Here is a 22,034-nt window from a genome sequence, read left to right as displayed (position 1 = left end):
TGTTGAAGAATAGTGATATTTTTTGTTTGTAATAAAAACAAGATTAAAAAACATCCTGAGTTCATGGCCTGCATGATGTAAGTGCATGACTCATCTTCTCAGCCAGTGATTTTTGTGTTCAAGTACTGATCTCCATATACTTCAGTAACTTGCCAATATTGGGAAGTGAAGACTTAGGGAAGATTGTTGTATTAAATGAAAGCCCCCTCCACTTCTTTTGTAGGAGGAAAGTCTTTGCTTTCTTAATTTTTTTTCCATTCGCCTTTCTATCTTGTCTGAAGTATGTGATCTCTTTCTGAAATGTTTAACTAATATTCCAAAGTTATAGCAGGGACCTGAGTTACTTCAGAGAGCTTTGTACCTTGCCCGTGAGGCCTCCTTACACTCACCCCTCAAGTATTTATAAGTATTGGTAAGATCCCTCCTCAGTCTTCTCTAGGCTAAAACGTCCCAAGTCCCTCAGCCTATCTTCATAAAAGAGATGTACTGGGTCCCCTCATTGTCTTTGTAGCCCTTTTTGTACCCTTGCCTGATCTTACCCAGATTTGGTAATTGCTTGGCAGAAGTCTTGGCATTGTTTGTCTCTATCAGTTCTGTCCCCATTGACCTGAAATAAATGACTGTTGAAACTCAGAAATGCACATTTCTGAGCTGCGCTGCCTTTGTCATTGTTGTCAATACAGTCTGATAATTCTATTTCAAGACATTAGGGGAAAAAACACAAGTTTTCACAAAGGGTGATATCTTTCTTTAATTCTCATTAATCAAATGGAGTCTCAGTAAAAAAGCATAATGTGAGAGAGCTACTATGCTACACTTACACCCTGCAATTTTCAGACATTAGTTGCTGCTAAATTGGCAGAATGATTTGAGCCAATATGTACCTATTTTGCAATTATATCTGCTGGGTTGGTATTTATGGGAATGGCCAGCAAGGCCAGGGAGACTCAAAATTAATGGCAACATGCTGAAACTGTTGTTTCATTTCTGTATTCATCAAGGCTCTTGAGAATCTGTCGTGGCCAGTCTCAAGTGCTACTGCAAGTGATAATGCTTTTTTCCCTACAACCTTGAAATAAAGATTGCTAAGTCTATGAACTTAGTCCATCCTAAGTGTCAGTTTGGGTTTTATGTAAAACAAATGTCTCCTGCCTTGGAACCAAGTAGATGGGCACTTTGAGTGTAAAAAAATTTATTGTTGAGTATGTAGAAGCCATGTCTTTTGCCTGGGCATCTTGAGTTCTCTGGATCACTGAGATATTAAGGACTTCAGTTTTCATGGAAAGTTCCTGAGGTCTTGCATGTTCCTTCTGATTCCCATTTGGGTAACTGTAGATGACTCCCTGGCTCATAGGTTTGCTCTGCAGCCCTCCCAGTATTTGCCAGTTGGCATGCTTTGTCTGGACACGTCTGCCCCGGCTTCTTCAGAAGGTATGTTTTGTAGCATGCATAAATATGATTGATGCCAGGAGGAATGCAGAGCTTTTAGAGTTTGTTTAACCAGCAAAATGATGCCTGGAGTTACAGCAAGGTTTCAGAGATTTCCTGAGTTTTGATTTGACTCAGTGGAAGAATACCTGATGCAGAAAATGTTGAATGAAGCCGTAGAAGCCAAGAATAGTTTTGTAATTAACCAGAAGCTTACTAATTTTTGTTAACTGAGTGTCTGTGGATTGACCCATCTGATAATAAAACATCCAGGTTTGGAAGCTGCAAGTGACTCAAGTGAGAGATAACTAAAATAGTTGGATTAGGGACTGAAATATACACATGCATATTCTTTCTTAAGTAGAGTGTACTGGGAAGTGTCTCTTCTGAGACTTTTTGTCTTACAGACACTTTGAGAAGGGTGGCATGATTTACTACTTTTTTGTTGTTTTTCTTGTGAGGCCAGGATAGACATCTAAAAAGCAGGTGATAGGTTTCTTTGCTGGAAACTGTTCAGAGGATTTTAGGAAACAAAGGAAATAGAATTGATGGGATTTAATGAAGCAGCAAAAAATGGGAAAAGCAAGCAAGCTGGTATGCCACATAGACTAAATCCTGGACTGTTTCTTGTGTGGCCCTTTCCAGAAACATTGACCACAGTTGCATCTTTTTTGTGGGGAAACAATCACTTATCTCATGCACACATCAGAACTTTTTCTGCTTTTTATTGTACCTTCCTCTGTCTGTCTTCCTTCCAGTGTTCTTCATGGTGCTGCTAAACATGGCAACTGCTGAAAAAGCCAAGATTGCCTGTATTGCAACCAAACCCCTGTTTTTTGCTGCCAGCTTGAAAGCAGTTTGTAATGCATGGTGTATGTTGGTATCTTGCCATGGCAGTATTTGCTGGAAAGAATTGGTTGCTTAGTGTCCTGCAGAAGGATTGCATGGCCACACTACACACTTCACATTAATGTCCTGTGTGGGGGGCAGATGCTGTACATTCCTCTACAATGGAAAAACATCATTGCCCTTAGCTAGCGCTTCTGATACAGTGAATAAGGGGAATAGATTAAGTGAAACTAAATTCCTGTGAAAATCCTCTCACTTGAGTAGAACTGCTGCCACGTATCTTCCTAACACTGTTTCCCATTGATAAAATGCAAATGCCATTTATTTTTCTGCTATTGATTTGCTTACAGAAAGCAGCAGAAATCTAATCCATGCAGCAAATACTGAGTCACTTTATCTTCTGCATACGTTTTTATTATTACTGCGTAAAGCATATCAGAGAGCTCAGTCTGAATGGCAGGAAAGTCACGCTTTAGGTAGGTGGCTATAAAAGCTGTTATTTTTCACTTGAAGTTATTATTTTCTAGATCTCTGGTAGTGATTATGGGAAATTCCCAACTTCAAATAAATAACTGGTTGTTGTATAGCTCTCTCATTCCTGAGCCCCATCTTCTGCCCCCACTTTCCTCTCTTTGAGGCTTGCTTAGTGGAGGGTGTGTGACCAGAGATATGGGAAAAGGGCAAATGCACACCGTCTTTTATAAGAGAAACCTCTCAATGCTGAAGTAAGGGTAACATCTCTCCAGATAGACTTAGGACATGACATTTGAAGAGTTCTTTACTCTGATGGTGGCAGAGCACTGGAACAGGCTACCCAGAGAGGTTGTGGCATCTCCATCTCTGGAGACATTCGAAACCAGCTCTGGCAGAGGGGATTGGACTAGGTGATCTCCAGAGGTCCCTTCCAAACCCTGTCATTCTGTGTTACCCCATCATCTCTGGCAGTGTGCTGTCACTAGCACACAGTACAGTCACTTTTCTCCTCCTGAATTGTTGCCTTTCGTTCATTCCAATTGTCTTCTGCAAGTTCTTGCCCTAACTTTAACTGTTGCTTCAGTGTATTGTTTGGAAGAACATTCTTGTTCCTCTTCCAGCTTTTTTTTTTTTTTTTTTTTAAGAAGCCTCAAGAGAAAGGTTTCTGGTCTCATTTTTTTGTGTTCTTAGGGCAAGACTTCAAAGCAGGAGCTGAGTTGCCTTCCCAGGGTAGGGAAGTCTGCAGATCTGTTTCTCTCTGTGTAGATTAAAATTGTGATTATCTGTCATCAGTCTCCTCACGCTTGGAAATTAGCTCAGTGTTGTTGAGTGAGAGGTTATGAGTTTTTTCTGTATTGTCAGGACATTGTTGATCTTTTGTTTTGTTACTCTGGCCTGTATCCTGGCCTTTCTTGGACTTGGCCCCTCTGCAAAGCCTCACATCCCAGCTGTGTCTTCCAGGCTTTCCTAGGTGTGGCTTTTTCATGTACTTGCACAGCCGGAGTTCTCTTCTTGTTACCCGTACCACAGCTTAGTTTCTCCTCCTGATGGTCTGTACTGACATGCATTCAGATCCTAAATGCATAAATTACTCTTCTGAAAGCATCAGGAGGGTATCATTATCATAACTTCATCTTGTTTCACTTTCTCTCCTGTGCTGCACAGTAAGTTAACGTTCAGAGCCCTACATATCCTGCCTGGCTCTGGCACACCTGTCAGATGGTTATTCATGCTGAGGTGTCAGCATGGGATGCTGGCCTTCACTGCATACAGGCTTGCAAGGCACGTCTGCTTGCAACATGCAGCTCTCCTTAACTGGAAAAGATTTTGATATGCAGCTACCAAGACCATTACTGCTCTCAAAAAATGTCCTTAAATGCTTAAAGAAAGAATTGTGGCATAGTTATTAAGAACAAGCAATTTCATTAGACTCCTAGAGTTGAAAATGGCAGGAGTATCTTGGTTTATAGTTATCTGGTTTACAAAAGGCTACAGTCTTTGTTTTGCTTTTAACCTAGGGGTGCATTTCCAGAGCTGCGTAAGGTGTTTGGATGACCCTCCTTCCAGGGTATGTGTGGTGTTCTCCCTCTCTTCTCACATGGCAGATGCTCTTGAAACTTGGTGGCTTTTTAGGTTAACTTTTTAAGAACTTACAGCTTACCTGTGGTGGAATTTATGCAACTGGATAGTTAAGAGAGAAGACAAGAATTTACAGCTGGGGTTTGAGAAAGATGGGGCTATTATTTCTGATTTAGAACAGCTGAAGCTGTTGAGGAGATATAACTTCAGTTAGTCACAGGTATGTACAGAGAGCAGCTATGGTTAGTTAATCTGAGTTGGTTAGTGCTTCTGTCATTGACCAATAATACCATTCTGTACCATCATCTTATGTACTTGGACTCTAAGGTCTCTGAAGGTGCAGAGGTTGTTTATTTGGTGTTTTGTTGGCTGTTGATTTATTTTTTTTCTCAGTGGGTGAGAAAAATTGCTGTTTCTAGATTTTTTTTTTTTTTCTGTAATGTGTACCTATAGCTAAAACTGCATTTATTTGCAGAGGTTGATTGTGTGATCTATGTGGTGGACAGAAGACTGTAGAAATAATAAATATTCTTGTTAACTACTCATTGGAGAAGAGGTAATGTAACGCCTCCTTAGCATCATCCTGCAGGGAAGAGGTTGTCATTCTCTTCAATAGTTAATGCCTTTTCCCATCCTCTCCTCCCTTTCCATGTTTTTGTATTACTGCAAATTTGGGCATTATAGGGTTGGTGAAAGGGGCAGTGTTTCGACTCCAACTTCCGCAATCAACTCCAAGGGACATCAGTGCATTTTTGTGCCTGTAAGTGGCAGCGTACTTTAACCACCGCTGTAGTGAAATGCTCCTGGAGCAGCTCATGTTAGAGAACTTTTTTTTTCTGCAAAGAATTAACACTGACATTTACAGCCTCACAGTTAACTGCTTGTGATTACTTTTCATTGGTGTACCCTTTAAGTCATTGTTGTATGGCACAACAGAACAGCTTGAAGTAGCACTTGCCTGTGGGGAAATAGTGAATTCAGTTGTTTCTCCACATAAAACACTTGAGGGCTTTTTCTTTAATTGGGTGTAAGACCTTGTCCTGAGTTCAGGTAGGACAGGTGACCCAAACTAACCAAAGGGGCATTCCATACCTTATGACATCATGCTCAGTATAAAAGGGGGCTAGCTGAGGCACAGTGTGGCTCCAGGACATCCAGATTGGAAATGGTCCAACTTTGTGATGGGTCTGAGCTATATGGTCGAAGTTGTGCAGTTGTTGGTGAGAAACTCCATTGTGCATCAGCAGTTTTGTACAACAGTCCTGTTGCTGTTTTTTCCGTCTCTCTGTGCAGTCAACTGTCCTTACACCAACACAGGAGGTTTGCCTTTGCCTCCCCATTCTCCACCCCACCTTGTCAGGGGGAGGGTTGCGTGAGCTGTGCCTGGGAATCAGATGCTGGCTGGCGCTGACCTGAGTTCACTCTTGTTCTGGACCAGCAGCTTGCTAAGTATTGGTTGGACAAATGTTTCTTTACCTGCTCACCTCAAATGTGTGTAACCAAACTGATGGGATTTCTAATTGGTTCTGCAGCCATACCACAAAATCTCAAATACAACTTCAGTTCAGACTTCATTGTTCTTTATTCCTTTTCTTGTATTTCCTGTCACTTAATGGGATGATACATTTTCCTTTAATCTTGCCATTCACTTTGTACAAGACTTCACTGTCCAGTTCTGCCATCTGTCCTTACTAGTTTACACAAGCTTATGGTTTATACTTGGTGATGCTGTCCGCAGTATCCCGTTGCCAAGGAAAACGTTAGACAGATGGCTGTGTTTGCTGAGAGAACAAGTAGTCAAAATCTGGGCATGACAACAGAGAGTAACCATATACAGATCTGTAAGGAGCAGAGTGGTTTCATCTCTCACAAATATTAAAAGGTTTAAAGGCCAGATTTATGGGTGACTGATTAGGTTCCGTGTTGCGAGAACACTTTAAGATTCCCTGTTCTGTTGTGTCTTGCAGAAGGAATGTAACTTTTTGCAGCTTGTGATGTACAGGCAAATTTGTGTTGAATCCATAGGGAAGATACCTGAAAAACTAGAACTTAGCAGCAGTTCTCCTCCCACTTTCAAGGTGTTTTATCTGTCAATGAGACTTATACTACTTTTCTTTCTTCCCTGTCAATAGGCTATTCAAGACTAGTGCTAAGATTTGTTCCTGTTGAAGAAAAAAGATTCAGGTTGGAAATCTTATCGCTAGGTGGATGTTGGCCATGAGTACATTTCTCTTACCCTATCTTATCAGCAGAGTGAGCTGTGAGATGAGACTGGTGGAGGAAGAGTTTCATCATGAAGAGTTGTTTACATTCCTTGGCTGTGATTTGTATCATTTCACTTTGCAGTCAGCTCCACCTGCCCTTCCTGATAAAGATGGATTTGGTTCCTGTGGTGGGTCAGACCAGCAGAGCTGATGTTGCAACCCCCAGCAGTCCTGTTTCTTTAGAAAGTATTTCATATATATCTTTAAGTAAGCTGACATTTAAAAGCTGTGAAAATCAAGTGGGTTTTATTTTCCAAAATGATGCTGGGTGGTAATTTGAGCATGAGGTGTACAATTCTGAAGATTTTCTGGATTCGTGCACAGGGAGGAGTTTGATAAAAGGATTTGATATTGATGGTAGTTTGGGACACAAGAAACAAGACTGAAGTTACTTACTCTCTTTACGCCCATGCTCTGTTGAGAGTAATTTAAACTGTGTTTTCAGGGTGACTAACGCCAAATGACCAGATAATGCAGACTGGGTGAAGATAGCGTGGCTGTTAGTTTGGTGAGGTGCAGCAGTGTTGTGTGGGGGAAGGCAGACGATACTCTATTGGCCATCAAGACAAAGTTAGGCTTCCTTCCTTTTTTCAAAATTCAGGCTTTTAGGTCATAACTAATCTGAGGTTCTTTGCTGTGTCAGGTACTTGTACTGCTACTCATCTGATACAAGTTGCGGTTACTGTCTCCTCCAAGCATGGTTTGAATCTATCCAAGAGGAGGATAATATAGCAAACTACCATAAGGGTGCTGTGGAGAAATCTTACCACAAAGGTAGAGGGGCTGAGCAAAAAAAAAAAGAGAAAAACTCTTTTTGGAGATGCTAAAAACACTTATCTTTTCTGTTCTCTGTAGGTGTCTGTAGTTTGTATTGTGCTCTCTGGGGTGACTTGCTGTTGCCCTTCATTGTAGGGTGGCCAGTGTATAGTGATGAATGTGTTACACACATTGTTACAGGTTTTGGTTTTTTTTTAAGTGTGTTAAAGGTTGCTGAGTATGGAGGATATAAAATCAATAGTTGTCTTTGCTTTTCACATATTTGAATAGAGAAATTGCATCTTTCTTTTTTGCTCTTTTTAGTTTTGCTGCTACCCCCAGCAAGATGCTCAGTTGCATTTTTTTGACATGTACTTCTATTGCTTATCTTTTTGCCACCGGTACTCTTGTGTTCTTCCATCAAATTAAAGCTTGAAGTTAAATTCAAAACCTATGTGTTTCTAGCCAGAGAACATCTGGAAAAGGATTATACATCAGACACTAACCTGGTTGCAGTCAAAGCAACATTTCATGCAACAGCATTGCTGTCAGGAAACAGTGCTGTGATACTCTGTAGGGGTGTAAGTCAGTTTGTTGGCACTAGTCAGGACAGGTGAGGCAGAGCTGTTTCAGAAACGGGCAGGTCTGTCACCCAGATGAAGAGGACTATTGCTTTCTGATGCTGAAGGTAAAATTCAGAATAATCTGTCTGAATGCCAGGACTGTGCCTTCAGAAGCAGTGCCTTCTAAGACATGCAGTGGCAAGCAGACCTATTAATGTCTGTGCTGTGTTTGGAGTAGAGCTGATAAATTGCTAGGAGTGATTTCAAGGGAGGGTTGCCTCTGCCCTGTGACCCAAAGCAAAGTGCTGAAGGAGGTATCTTCTGAGAACTGAAAGGCACAAACCAGTTGTCATCACTGCAGTTTGAAAGCTCTAATGGTCTATAACTGTGCTCACTGCTGTACGAGAACAAGACCTTTTCCTAGTGCAGCAGAAACGAAAAGAATCCTCTGCAGGTCTTAGCTTTTCAATTTTCTTTACTGACTACATGAGTTACTTGAAAACATTGAAGACTACACATAGTACTTGAATAGATTGAATATGCTGTACACTCGTGCAGCAACCCCCTTTTCTTTCTGTCCTCATCCTCCTTACCAAGATGTACAAATGTATACCTGGCTTTAGAGCTTCACAGAAGTTAAAGTGGTTAAAAACCTGACTGTGGAGCCACTGTGGAGACAGTAAGTGCTCAGCTGTCCTCTGTCAGAGAGTAGGGTCTGTCTGGAGTTGGCATTTCCAGGGAGTGAGTATGGTGGTGGGAGGATGCTTGCTTTTGTTCAGCTGTGCTGCTGTGGAATATTATTTTGTGACAATGTCTTCTGCTCTGTTGGAAGATCAGAAAGGTAGCAGTAACTCATGGGTAAGGTGAAATTATGAGGTGTCTGTTCAATACCTGATGATGACAGTTGGTGGAATTTGTTCTTTGTATTTCAGATTTCACTCTGGACTGTGTTAACTTTCTGTTTAAGTGCCTAGAGATAATAGCTAACCTCTCCTGAGAATATAAGGAACATATAATTAGGTAAAATGTTTCTATTCTAGAAGTTGTTAATTATTAAAGGGTTCTGTGTAAGTGCATGCTCCAATTCATTGCGTAGTAGTAGCTTTCATAGTTTGCTTAAAGTCACTGAGTGGGGAGGAACTTGAGAGGAGTCTGGGGCTAACAAAACAATCCTAAATTTGGAGTATTGTTGTTGCTCTAGGGGTTGGGTGGTCTGGGTTGGATGATTGCTGTAACATCTTGGGGGACTGAGGGTGAGCAGGTTGGAGAAACTGTTCAGTAAAGATAACCATTTGCTCATGTGGCCATTATAGTTCGAAAGAAGTTGGAGGTCATGTACTGGCTCCTTTTTGTACTAGCCCCTTTTGCCATCAATATCCAGGAGTCTCTAACCAAAATTAGGAAGAAATGTAGCTGTGTGCTAGCACGCAGCAAGCTCCGTTGCCTTATAAAGGATCACAGAATCATTAAGGGTGGAAAAGACCTCAAAGATCATCTAGTCCAACCATCCCCTTAATCATAAATGTTATTCACCATGAGATGAAGAGAGCTCAGATCCAAAATTCCTTTGTTCTTATCTGGAGCATATGCACTCCTTGGAGTTTAATGCTTAGATTTGTAAGTGAATGAATAAGACTCAGTCTTGTTGCTGTTACCATTCAGGCACAATCTCTGTATTTTCCAGTCAGAATGTCAGCTTGGCCTGATTGTCAGGAGATGAGACACTCAAGCCTGTTATCTCCTCTTTTATCTCTACTCCACATTTAATATTTCTTAGGTGCAGCCGTTTGATACAAACGCTTCAGTTTGACTCCTGTTGGCAAGTAATTAAAAGTATATTGCTAAAGCACAAACTGGGATCATGAAATCCAAATTCCATCCTGAAATCTGTTGTAGGTCTTCTATGCTATCATGCATAAATCCTTTGCTCTTTTCTTTTTGTGAAGAGAAACATAATGTCCTCAGGATGGTATAGCAATACATCCCTTGAAGGTATTAAGAATGAGATGTATTTACCTCTGCCACTTCTTGGGTAGCTTTAGTTTGCATAAAATAGTACAATATCCATTTGACCTTGTTGCTGGGGAATGTTTCTCTTTCTGGGTGCACCCAGCTCAGTAATCTAAATGAGTATTTCATCCTCCTCTCTTTTTCTGTTTAAGCTTGTACTGGTTTGGAGGTGTCTTCACTTTGTACTGTTAATGACCCATAGCCTGTTTCTTTTCCATCACACTCACTGTGCTGAGAGCCCATGAGCTAGCAGGTGTCTTTGCTTTTCGTGTGTACTCAAGCAGCTGCACTAGAGACAACCAAATGTGGGGGCTCTACTTAAATGCCCAGTTCCCCAGGTATAGAATCCAGCCACAAAGGCTGTAGGATTAAATTAAGCCTGTTCACCTTATCTTACTTCCTGCACATGGAGATGGAAGGAAAAAGTAAATGTTTATTAGGGAAAGATTCAGAAGACTATGTTTAATTCAGGCACTTGCATGGCGAGGTGCTGAAGTACAGCAGCCTCCTATAGGGATAGTGTCAACTGCTTAAACTATCACAGTAGGATATTTGAAAAAATATTTTTTATTCTACACATACTGTATTATTTATGGTGGAGATCATGATGTGTGCCTGCAGTAAAGGCATCTTTTTCAGTGAGGATTTAATGGGTAAGGATGGACATCCAATACTAGTAGCCTGTGCTTCCCGCCACTGCAGTTCTGTCTAAACAGAAAGAAGATACCCTTTTTAACGTTCTAAAAAGGGCTTTTCCATTGACTTGGACTTGCCTCAGTAGTATTTAATGTTTAATTGGAACTAACCATATGAGATTCTGCTTTTTATACTAGCTGTGATCCATTTTAAATCTTGAAAATGCTAGATATGGAATACATCACATCTCATGGATCACAGTTGGAAAACCGAAGGAGGGGGACCTTAACAGCCACCAGTTCCTTGAATAATGACTAATTTAGATGCTGTTTCAGTGAAGAAACTTATTTGAGCACACATATTGCAGGGGGGCTGTCAATCTGTCTTTACAAATAACTCTCATAACTTCTAATGTTGCATAAGCAATGTAATCATCAGGCAGTTTAAATGAGGATAGGGGAGGATAGGGATTAAAACTGTTCAAAGGGATGTAAGTTGTCAGATAATCACTGGCAGGTGTCCTTTACTTGTGACAGATGGCTTAGGTGTTGTCAGAGGCTTCATGGCAGAGGGAAAGAGAGCTTGTCTTATTCTTTGCGTCCCAAAGACAGCCTGAATGTGCACTGGGATGCCTTTCTTCTGTTCTGGCAGGGCACCTTTTCAGTAATGCATAGGAAAGCAAATCAAGCTGAAGACTAGCATTTATGGGGATTTGCAAGATATGCTTGTGAGCATGCAGCTGCAAACAACTTTTTGGGTGATATCAAAGGTGTTTAAGAGATGGAAAGGAAACTTAGTCCTCATTTCCTTATCTGATTGGTGCTGTTAATAGACAATCCTTTTATTCCCTACCAACTTGAACTGAGTATGGGACCTTCCTCTTAAAATAGTGCCCTGTTTTTATTTTAACAATATTAACAATTTAATTGTAACCATTTTAACAATAGGTAAAGTGTAGTAAAGAGGTTGAGTGAGCCACACTGACTGTGTGGCTGTGGGAGTCCTGACTATGTCCTGCATATGCACAAATTGGCTCTGCCTTCTATTGCTGTGCAGTAAGTGCTAAGTCTACCTTAATTCCACTGGTGTTGTCTTGCTGACAACGTGCTTCTGTTGCCAGTGAAGTTTATGCATGCACATGTTAAACTGGAGGTTATAGGCAAAGCACAATGTTTGGAGTTTTCTGTATGTTCAGCTTCTGGATGCATCATCTGCATTAGTAGATAGCTATAGAGTAGATGTGGAGTGAGTCAGATGCTTCATGTCAACATAAAGAAGTATGATAATGTGAATCTGTCCTTAGCAGCTAAATTTACAGAAGTGTGGGGACCTGAATGTAAGCATTTGTAAATAGCTTTGCAGCCTTTGAGGAACCAGTTTTTTAATGTCCCACCGAGCACTTTGCAGAGCTTATTTGCTGTCTCTTAAGAGAATGGTGGAAGATCAAAACGTGTTTGTTCAAGTCTATTATTGCTTATTTTTCTTTAGTGTGATGTGTTTTGCTGGTAAGTAGATATTGTCAGGTATGGAAGGTATGCCTTTTTGATGCCATCTTGCTGCAAATTCCAGCTACTGACTTGTTTTAGTCACTATCCTTTTGTTTTCACAACATGTTGCAGATTTCAAGAGGGTGAAAACAGATTTCTGATGTACAGAAATCAAACCTGATGTGAGTTTATACATGGCAAGGGGATAGGCAGAAAGAAAAAATTCATTCAAGTATGGAGCATACTGTGTGCATTGTGTGATAGGAAAGTTTCTTGAGTACTCTTCAGCCCCACAGCTGCATACAAGCCTGGATAAAATAATTCTCTTTACATTTGAAAAACTTCAGAGTGGTCCATTGAGTGTATCCAATGAAGATCCTGTGATTCACACAAAAGACACGCCAAAGGTTTGGTGCTTTATCCTTGGCAATAGATCCTCTTTGCAAAGGGGCTGAAATTACTGGCATTGTTCACAAGGGTGTTTTGTACACATAAGTGTCTTGTGTTTCTTCCTCAAAACCTGCTCTGCCAGGGCGACTGCCTATTCTTACTGATTACACTTTCTGCTACAGAGGCAGTAGTGTTGTCAGTACTGATCTGTTCTGTAATGAGTAGTTATCTGGAGTGCTTTCAGGTAAAGGGCTTTTTTTGTGAAAGGTATCCTTGACTTGCTTTCTTAATGCAATGTGAAGTGCTCAGTATGACTTGTCCTTTTAATTTTTTTCCTTTTTTTTTTTTTTCACCAAGTATTAAATATTTAGATGCTAATATTTTTAGAAGTGGCTGCTGAAAGACTTTGACATTCCTTACTCGGTCCCCTTCAAAGTGAAACAAGATTCTCTCTCTTTTTTTTTTTAATTCAACCCATATGGTATACTTCTTAAAGTGAGCAATGTGTTGCAGTGAAAATGGACTACTTTCCCCTTCTTCCCTTCTTTACTTAACTGAACACATCCATGTAGCTCATATTTGGGTTGAATTCAAAATTAAAGAGGCTGCAGGGTAAATGTGTCAACTATTGGAAAGCCAGATCTGACAGACTGAAGGAGTTTCTGCTCTGCCAACAGGGAGTATACCAAGTTGACTGCACAAAACCTGGCATCAGTTAAGACCTTGTTAGGAAAATGGACAAGATGATCTGGTCTGCTCCTTTCCATGTCTGTCTTGTGTGTGTCTGTAAAGCTGCTCTGCTTCACGTGCGTGCACAGAGCCCCCCTGAGTTAGGCAGGGGGCTGTGCCCTGAGTGGGCGGGACCGTTGCATTCCTGAGGGTTGAGAGGTGATGACTGCATTGAGGATTGCTTTTGAGGGTTTTTGCATCCAGTAGAGGAAATTTGCAAAGTGAAGGAAGCGAAGGAGCAATGTGATTTAAAACAGTTCCACATGTGCAATTGTTTTGACAGTTCTTTATCCACCAATAGATTTTTGGAAATACAGTAATGCACACAGGCAATGCCTCTAGAAACTTGCTGTGACTCTCAAACTGCTGTGTGTAACCTGCAGCTCTCTTCTAGCAGTCGTGTTTCAAAAGAAATAGCTGTTGCTTTGAATTTGGTTGGATTGAGTCAGAGTTCCGTGTGCCCATTCCCCAGCAAAGTTTGCGAAGGGCTGTCCACAAGTAACTTGATCTGCCAGTATCTTTTGTTTCCTCTTGGGTGAAAAGGTTAGTAATACATCCTTGCTATAGAAGATCATTGAGGATAAATCTGTTGTATCACAAAGGAAATCCTGTAAACAAACAACTTAGCTGGTAACAAAATTTTGGTATCTGTTCCTGGAATGTTCCCTCAGTTTAGTAGGGTAGAAATACAGCACTTCTTTAAAGGAGTTGTTGAAAGTAAAGGAACTCTAACTTTTTTTGGAGATGGTTTCTTGGGTTTTGTTTTTTGAAACTCTGAAAGTTTCTTCAATGATTTGGCTTGGTCTAAATTTTCTCATTAAAAAAGTGTAGAGATTATGGCTAAAGCTTTCCAGGCAAGATACCAGCAGCAGGCAGAAGCTGAACTTTGGTTATTCTGCACAGGAGATGTTACAGTGCTTGAAGTGCATCAAGTTATTTTTTTTTTCTCAGGACCACTATGATGCTTAGGGAGAGAAGGCAGTTCTGTGGTTGGAGCAGGTAGCTGTGAGACCTGGTGTCAGTTCTTAGCTAGCACCGTGGTTAAGTCTAGAAGAGGACTCACTTAAGTGTTGACAGCAAGACTTTTCATTCTGAATAGGTGAAGCTTCCATGTGGAAGTAGAGCAAGTTGGATGAAAGATGTGGGTATGAGCTTGGACAAGAAGGTATTGCAGAGAAACAAAGATGTCTTGAGAATGAGAACCTAGGCAGCAACATCAAAAAGGTGCCAGAGAGCAAAAGCCTCGTTAATTCCTAGTTCTCTTGTCAAGCTTGAAATAACTTTTGTTTTACACCAAAGATTTATTCTTAGCCACAACATTTCAGTTTGGTAATATTTGAGTACTCCTAAATTCTCTCTAATATAAGTCAGGATAACTACCAGGAAAGTCTTCCAGTGGTACCATACTGCCCTGAAAGCTGTTTTTTGGGAGGAATGTGGATAAAGGAGACGAGTTCTGCTGTTGAAGCTCTTGGATGCTTTTTAATAAAGTTAGAACATGGCATATTGGCTGTACCTTTACATTGCAAAGAATACCTGAGTATCTCCTCTCTTTTGTATTCTGATCTGGTGGTGGCATATAGTAGTTTGTCATTGCAGGGAAAAGTGCTGTTAGCAGGTTGTGCAATGCTCACAGTTTCCTCTTTTGTAGCTGTTTGAGTGTGGTGTTGCTTACCAGGTGATATGAAGGCTTATCTGAATGGTTCAATCACTGGTTTAAAGCAAAAAACCCAACCAAGAAACAAACCACAAAAAATGATGACAAAACCCCCCAAACAACCCTTGCTGGTTGAACATAGAGCAGTAGAACTTCACTGAGATGCTGTAGACTGCTCTAGTCTAGGGGTGGTTATTGACAGCACTGTATCTGCTCAGTGTTTCATGGCAGGATTAGCCAAGGACAAACTGTGCATATTGCTGATACAGAGAATCAGCCTTTCAGTTGGGTACTGTGTTTCCCAGAAAGCTACTGGAAGTAGTGATGGTGGTGCTGGAGTAGGCTGGAGTTGAGCTCTAGGTTGTAACCTTTTCCCACTGCAGTGTCGAGAGCAAACCCATTCATTCTTGATCAGAAGAGCAGTGATGCAGGGAATTAAAGTGCTAAAAGCAAAAGACATCAGATTGCCAGCTGCATAGCCTGGGATTGCTTTTTGCTGACTGTCTCTTTCTTTAAGGTGCTACAGCAGGAGAATTACAGCTGGTGCTGGCTGTGTGGCCAGTGGCTGAGATTGTCCCATCTGCCCTAGATGACCTTATTCTACCTTTTCCTGAATTACCTTGTCTTAAGGGCAAATTCCCATTAAGGTATCAGCTCTGTGCTGGCAGATTCTTAAAACATTTCCAGGAGAGTCAGCCATTTTCAAGAGATAACACTTGAGAGGAAATACATTGTTTGGGGCAGACATAAGCATAAACATCTCCCTGAAACATTCCTATCATGTGTCCTTTGAAACAGGCTGGTGTAGGATAGGCAATGGAGGAAGTGGGCTGTAGGTCTGACACTCTCCCAGAGTTCAAAAAATCATGCATTGGTCCTCAAACTGGGTAAATGATAGGGAAATTAAGCAGCATATCATCTTAAATTGTTCTTCCTGGTTTTGAACCATGAAGATAGGTGGCAGGTGGGAGCATATTTTAGTGATACCTCCATCCTTATGTGGGAAGGTTTGTATTTCTGATTTGTGGCTGGTCAAGTGCATGTTGCCTGGAACTATTCTGGTATGTGACAGAAGAAGATGAAGAAGGATGTTCTTTCTCTCATCCTCTGCCTTGTTTTGCAGCTTTCTCCCAGACTGACATGACATGTAGTTTTGTTGCTTATTAAAACCATTGTGTGTCATTATCTTCCTTCACTGAAGTTGGTGTTTCTGTGATATTTGTGTTCCAAAAACAGTGCACAAAGTGGGAAATGCAGTAGATTAAAATGAATGACTGTAGTTTTAAACCTTGAAGGCAAATCTCTAGGTTTCCCTCTTGCACTGTTCTCTTGATTTCCAGTATCCTGCTACTAAAACCTCTCCACTTTGCAGACTTTTAATGTGCCAACTGCCTTACTAGCCTGTGGACACATATATACCAGGAGACTACATGAATACTTGGAAGCTCAAGTCTAACTTTGATCAGCAGCAGTGTGTTTAAAACTTAATTGAAAACTTTGTATGAATTAGCGTGTTACCTAGTTCTCAGCCCCTGAGTAACAACAGCACAGACAAAATATCCTGCAAGCTAAGTAGTGATCTGACAGAAGCATGGGAGTATGGAGCTGAGGTCTTGTAGCCTCATCTGTATTTACTTATGTTTAGACCAACACTGTGAAGTAGAGAGGGGGTTTTTTTGACCAACTTCGCTTTGACCTGAGAATACTTAGAATGCTGCATGTATGTTCCTAGAAATTAAATAGCAAGAAAGAAGTTGGTAAAATGGGAAGTGTAAATGGAGAACAGGTAAAATGTTAATTTAAAAAAAACAGTGCTGCCCAGTACCATACTCAAGATATTGATAGGATAATAACAAAACAACCAGGGTCAAGATCCATTTGTTTCACACTCATTCAGCCACTGATAAGCAGCTTGCTCAGTGACTGCTGCTGCAGCCTGTTTTAAAAATCCCCGGTGAACTTGTGTCTCTTTTGTTTGCTGCAGAGAGCCAACTGCTGCCTGGGAATAACTTCACAAATGAATGCAACATTCCTGGAAACTTCATGTGCAGTAACGGGCGCTGTATCCCAGGGGCCTGGCAGTGCGATGGGCTGCCAGACTGCTTTGATGACAGCGACGAGAAGGAATGCCGTAAGTGACCATTGCTATGACCTTAACATGCTTAGTATCACAAAGCTTGGTGGCTAGGTGGTGTTCCTGGTGTGTTCTATAGTATTTGTTAGGTAAGAAAGCTACTGCCAGTTTTTTAATTTAGCTATTGTTAGAAAAAAATGTACAGCCTTTCTTATTATTTCAGATCTTCATGGTTCTAATGATTGTCCAGTTTTAATACAGCACTTTGTAGCAGGTACCTAAACCCTTACTCACGGATGGATAAATTGAGACAGACGACTTAAGATGCTTCCAGTGGAAGACCAATGCCCTGTGATTCATTTTTCTTGGTTTTTTTTTTTTTTTTTTTTTGTGTTTTAAGGATGCTGTGTATTCTGCTTCAGCACACTGGCCTCATGCTGTAAATTGACCTTCGCTACCATCAAGCCTAGTTCCTTTTATTTTAAAATTGTTGGTTGTATCCGGTTATTTTTGTTCTCACCTGTCAAAATGCAATTCTTAACCCTTTGAAACTTTGTACTGACTTCGTAGAAAATAGACCTCATGAATTGGCTAATGATGTTTACCTGCTTTAATCCTCCCTACAGAAACTGCAGTTCTAGAGAGCTAAAAAAAGTCTGATCTGGTTTTCCTCTGTGATTTGCATCTTTTTCTTAGCATTAGTTAGGTTTTAGTTAATGTTATTCAGCCATTAGTTAGTATGAAACTTTCAAGCCCACACATTTTACCCAGACATCAAGATTATGCTACAGCATAATAGTATAAAATCCAGTTGGGAGTGAAAAAGCCCTCAAATTTCACGTGCTTCTAGAGGACTGAGACATTTCTGAGAAGTAAGTTACTGCTTTTCATCTAACAAATGTTACTCCTTTACATATATACTTTATGGAGGTTTTCATTAAACTTTAACTGGATTATAAGAAGCTTACCTTTCCCAGGACACTTGAAGACATCATTAGCTTCACTTACAGAGTCAAAGGAAGAAAGTATAGCTTCTTCCAAATTACCTGATGAGAAATAGCATGTTTTGCAAAAATGCTCTTCTGCATTTCACTCAATGCTGCTTTTTTAACACCAGCTATCCATCCCTTATTAAAATAAGGGGGCTTTAATAATTCTGCTGTGGAAATCTACATGCGAAATAACTGCTCTAAGGTGGTGAGCTCCTCTCACTTTCCAAGGCATTAAAAGTATCTTTATAAAACATCTGATACTTTGTAGTCATTTTAAAGCATCAGGATTGTGTTGCAACATTGAAGATCAGTTAATTTATTTTTTCTCTTACTTGGATTGTAACATTTTAGGAAAGTATGGACCTGTTCTAAGGTTTGGTTGTTATCATGCATGTCTGTTTAAACCCTGCCAGAATTTATATTAGTGGGAGCTTTGGCAAAAATAAAAAACATCTGAAGTTCAACCTGTACCTTTCAGTGAGATGTTCTTCATGACAACAGCTGTATGATTCTCAGGTTCCTCGTTACCTGGTTCATGAATATGCTGCTGACATGACTCTTGGTGTGCTGTTTCTACTCCTCAAACAAGCTGAATGATGCCACTTCTGTATAGTATATAATCAGGATGTTCTCCATCCCTAAGACTTTTGTCATCATCTGCCTTCCATGAATTTTGTTTCACTTATTACAGTTAGAAAATCTTAATGAAGATTTTCATTAACATTAATGAAGACTGGGCTGGGTATTTAACTATGAATCAGTAACAGGACAAAACACTGACTCTCTGTTCTAAATTTTACTTACCAAAAATCAGTTGGATCTACTGAATTGAAGGCAGTAATGAAAATAGTAACTGACAATAAAATGTCCATAGCTGCAGTGCGACAGGTCATAAAAGTTGTTCTTGTGACTGCAGACTCAAGTGTCACTAATCTAGGCTATGTTGCACCTATGAATTTATGATTCTACACAATTGTCTTCTGGGTTTTTTATTTAAATGTTTCCATCCCACTTGATTGGTTCACAGTTTTCTGGATGAGCATCCATCCTTTTGATCCTGCACAAATTAATGGAGATAATTAGACATTCATAAATGTAAAATTAGCATGGAAAAGAGGCAACAGGGAGAGCAAGGGTTTCATATCCAGTGCTGGCCTGCTGTTAACAGGTCAGATAAGCCAAAGCAGAATGGAGATAGTGCTCATTTCAATATCCAAACAAAAATTAATATTCATGCAAACAAGGTTCTGTAATCCATCCAGAGAGCTTCAGGCTGCCTGCTCTGCATCCCCATCCTCTCCATTCTAGTAGGCAGTTTTAAACTCTGTGCGTGCTGCCCCAAGAAGCATGTCTAATAAACCACCACTCTGTGTAGCTACAGTCAGTGCACCATGGCAAAGACATGGGTTGTGAGAGGAGGCACTGGGAGGGAAAATTACAGCATTAGTAAGAAGGCTGGAAGGAATTTGCATTATTAGTTGTTGGCTTATGTCTGAATTCACGGGGTTGGTTTATGGTCTCAAGGATGGATGATCCTTCTAATGCATGAAACATCCCCATTTGAATCCTGCTAAGCACCTGGCCTTGCTGATATCTTCAGAGGGACAATTCAGTCACTTAATATGTGTGGATATATACATACAGTGTGTGTAGCTAAAAAAGTTTGGTTTGCTTTTTTGATGAAATTTGAAAACGGTCCCATTCTTATGGTGTACCCTCAGATTACATCAGAAAGTAATCAAAATTTGGATGGGTTTATACAATCCAGATCTGGTGTTTGAGGCAGAGTTAAGGCATTGAAAGTCAGCCCTAGAATCTTGTCTGAGCAGGGCAAAGAAGAAGAAAAATCTCTTCTTTTGTCTACAGCTTGTGTCAATCTGTAAAAATAGGCTCCTAAATTGAGGCTGGAAAGGATTGCAGAGGTCGTTTGGTCCAGCTGCCTGTTCAGAGCAGGACTAACTTTTATCGGGGTTGCTCAGGTCAAGTTTTGCATAGGTACAAGGATGGAGAGTCCACAGCCCCACTGGGCACCTGTTCCAGGGTTTTGGGAATGCCCACTGGGAATTTATTTTTTTCCTGGTACCCGATCAGTTTCCAGTGATGACATAGAAACAGAACCAAACAATTGTGAAAGATGTGCAGCACAATTAACACTGAATCCCAGGCTTCAGTGAGTGCGGAGGGACCACAGAAGCCCAGGAATTGTTTTTGACTGCAGAAACAGCATCTAGAAAGTAACAACAGTTGACATTCAAAGTGTGTGTGCATCATGTCTGGTTTTGTCATTGTGCCAGAGTGTGTTCTGTTACTTTTGTCAGGCAACTCCCGGGAGGACAGCCGTATTTAAGGTGCTATGCTAGCATCACAAGGGTTGGAGCACGTGTGTATAAATATAGGTATAAATTTTTCTATTTTTAAAATAATTTTACACTGAGCTTTGTTCCTGTTCCCCTGTCAGAATAGGACCCTACCTGCAGCAAAATCCTTTGTTTTCTGCTGTGATGCTGCTTTGCGTTAGCTGAGCTATTGATAATGAAGACAAAGCTGTAGGAGTTGCATTAGCAGCGTGAGATGGCTGAGTTCCCAGTGTGTTACTACTCTCAGCCACGCTTTAAGCTGCTTTGTCTGTGATTCCTCATAGGCTAACTAGTTCACATCGAAAAAAATTTAACCTTGTTTTAAAGTTCTTGTGTGTGAATAGGAGTTTGGTTGCAGGATTAACTTGTTACTGCCAAGTGGTATTTCTGTAAAGACAAGTATGCTGGATTTGGGTGTTTCATGCACGTGTGTGTGATTATGGGCAACAGTCTTTCTCTTTTGGATTGCCTCATGGTTGAGCGTGGATGTCAAGGAATATTTTATCAATTCTGTTGCTGTAGCATCTCCTCATATTTGTCCCCGTTCGAACAGGAAAATTTAAACCTCATGGTCTGTTTCTTATTTTCTGTGGCCAGCAAGTGAAAAGTGCTGATCTGGGTGTGAGGAGGAAATAATATGTAAACCAGAATTACCTGCACCTTGTCAATTCCTGTTTTATCTTTCCCTCTCTTCCTTTTGCCCCTTTTCTGTTCCCTGTTTTGCAGGACCATCTCTGTTAACCAGTCACTTTGCTTATGGGCTTTTTCTTGCTTCCTGGCTGTGATCCATTTAACACTTGCGATCAGTTTAACACTTCCCATGTTAAAGCCTAGCACTTCCAGTGTTAAACTGGGAAGGAATACTACCTGTATCCTGTTCAATGCACAGAACATTTCTTGTACTCTTGCCTTTTGCTGTCGTGACGTGATGTCAGAAAAACTTTATCTGGGGAGGAGTGTTAAGGAGGAGGGAATAAGCTGAGACAGTGACTTCTCTTTATCATAAACAAGAACTGTTTTTCCTTGAAGTGAAGTATCTCTTTGGCTTTTCCTCCAAGCCACTAATTGAGCTTGAAAAAGATTTAATTGACCATAGCAACATAAATGTTTTGTGAGCGTTTTCAGTTTCATATAGTTTGAGTAATCTGCCATCATCAGTGCACATCCCAAAATGCAGAACCCTTGTGTGCTTCACTCCCTGGCTCTGCTGGTTCTTGTCTGTTGAGTTGCTCATCAGCCTGTGTAGTCTGCTGTGCCATGCAGGTTTCTTTCAATGTTAGTGGGCTTTTAACTACTACTTTTTAGCTGTGTAGATGATTTATAATGGAAACTGAGGCTCCTTTTGACAAATGCAGATTCTTTATCAACAGGACTTTCCTGTGGAGTTCAGAGGTGTTGATTGTGTAGCTCTGAAATGCTGCTCTGGTTGTATACCAGACATATGCATGTACACATACCCGCACACACACATACCTAGGGTTAGTGCTTGCACTGGGTGAGGTGGGAGATGCCCACTGTCAGCTGCTCTGTTCTCCATTATCAGATAGGGAAGATCCAAAATAGCACAGAACAAAGACCCTGAATGGAAAGAACTGAGAAACGTATGCTTGCATTTTGAGGTAAATGGATCATCTTTAGTGCTGACCTTTATACCTTCTGATGTATTCCTTTGGGACTCAGACCTGCATCCCACTGATGGAAGGATTCTCTCCTTGAGATTTAAGACTGTACTAATGTTCTTAGTTAAGCTTATAATTTATTCTGTCATCTTTGTTTCGTCTTTTCTTTGC

At 40.6% G+C, this 22,034-nt stretch overlaps 1 protein-coding gene across 1 annotated transcript in view; it reads left to right on the top strand.

The window, feature by feature from the left end:
• Nucleotides 1-22,034, top strand: part of LDLRAD3 (low density lipoprotein receptor class A domain containing 3) — a gene marked incomplete at both ends in the record, with an annotated part of 99,810 nt that overhangs the window by 15,695 nt on the left and 62,081 nt on the right. Inside the window, one exon of the mRNA XM_084264231.1 lies at nucleotides 16,806-16,952. Coding sequence (XP_084120357.1) covers nucleotides 16,806-16,952 — 147 coding nt within the window. The remainder of the gene's footprint in view (nucleotides 1-16,805; nucleotides 16,953-22,034) is intronic.

The sequence above is a fragment of the Gallinula chloropus genome (assembly GCF_964237585.1).
Source record: "Gallinula chloropus genome assembly, chromosome: 4".
Lineage (NCBI taxonomy): Eukaryota > Metazoa > Chordata > Aves > Gruiformes > Rallidae > Gallinula > Gallinula chloropus.
This window is presented reverse-complemented; position numbering and strand designations above follow the sequence as displayed.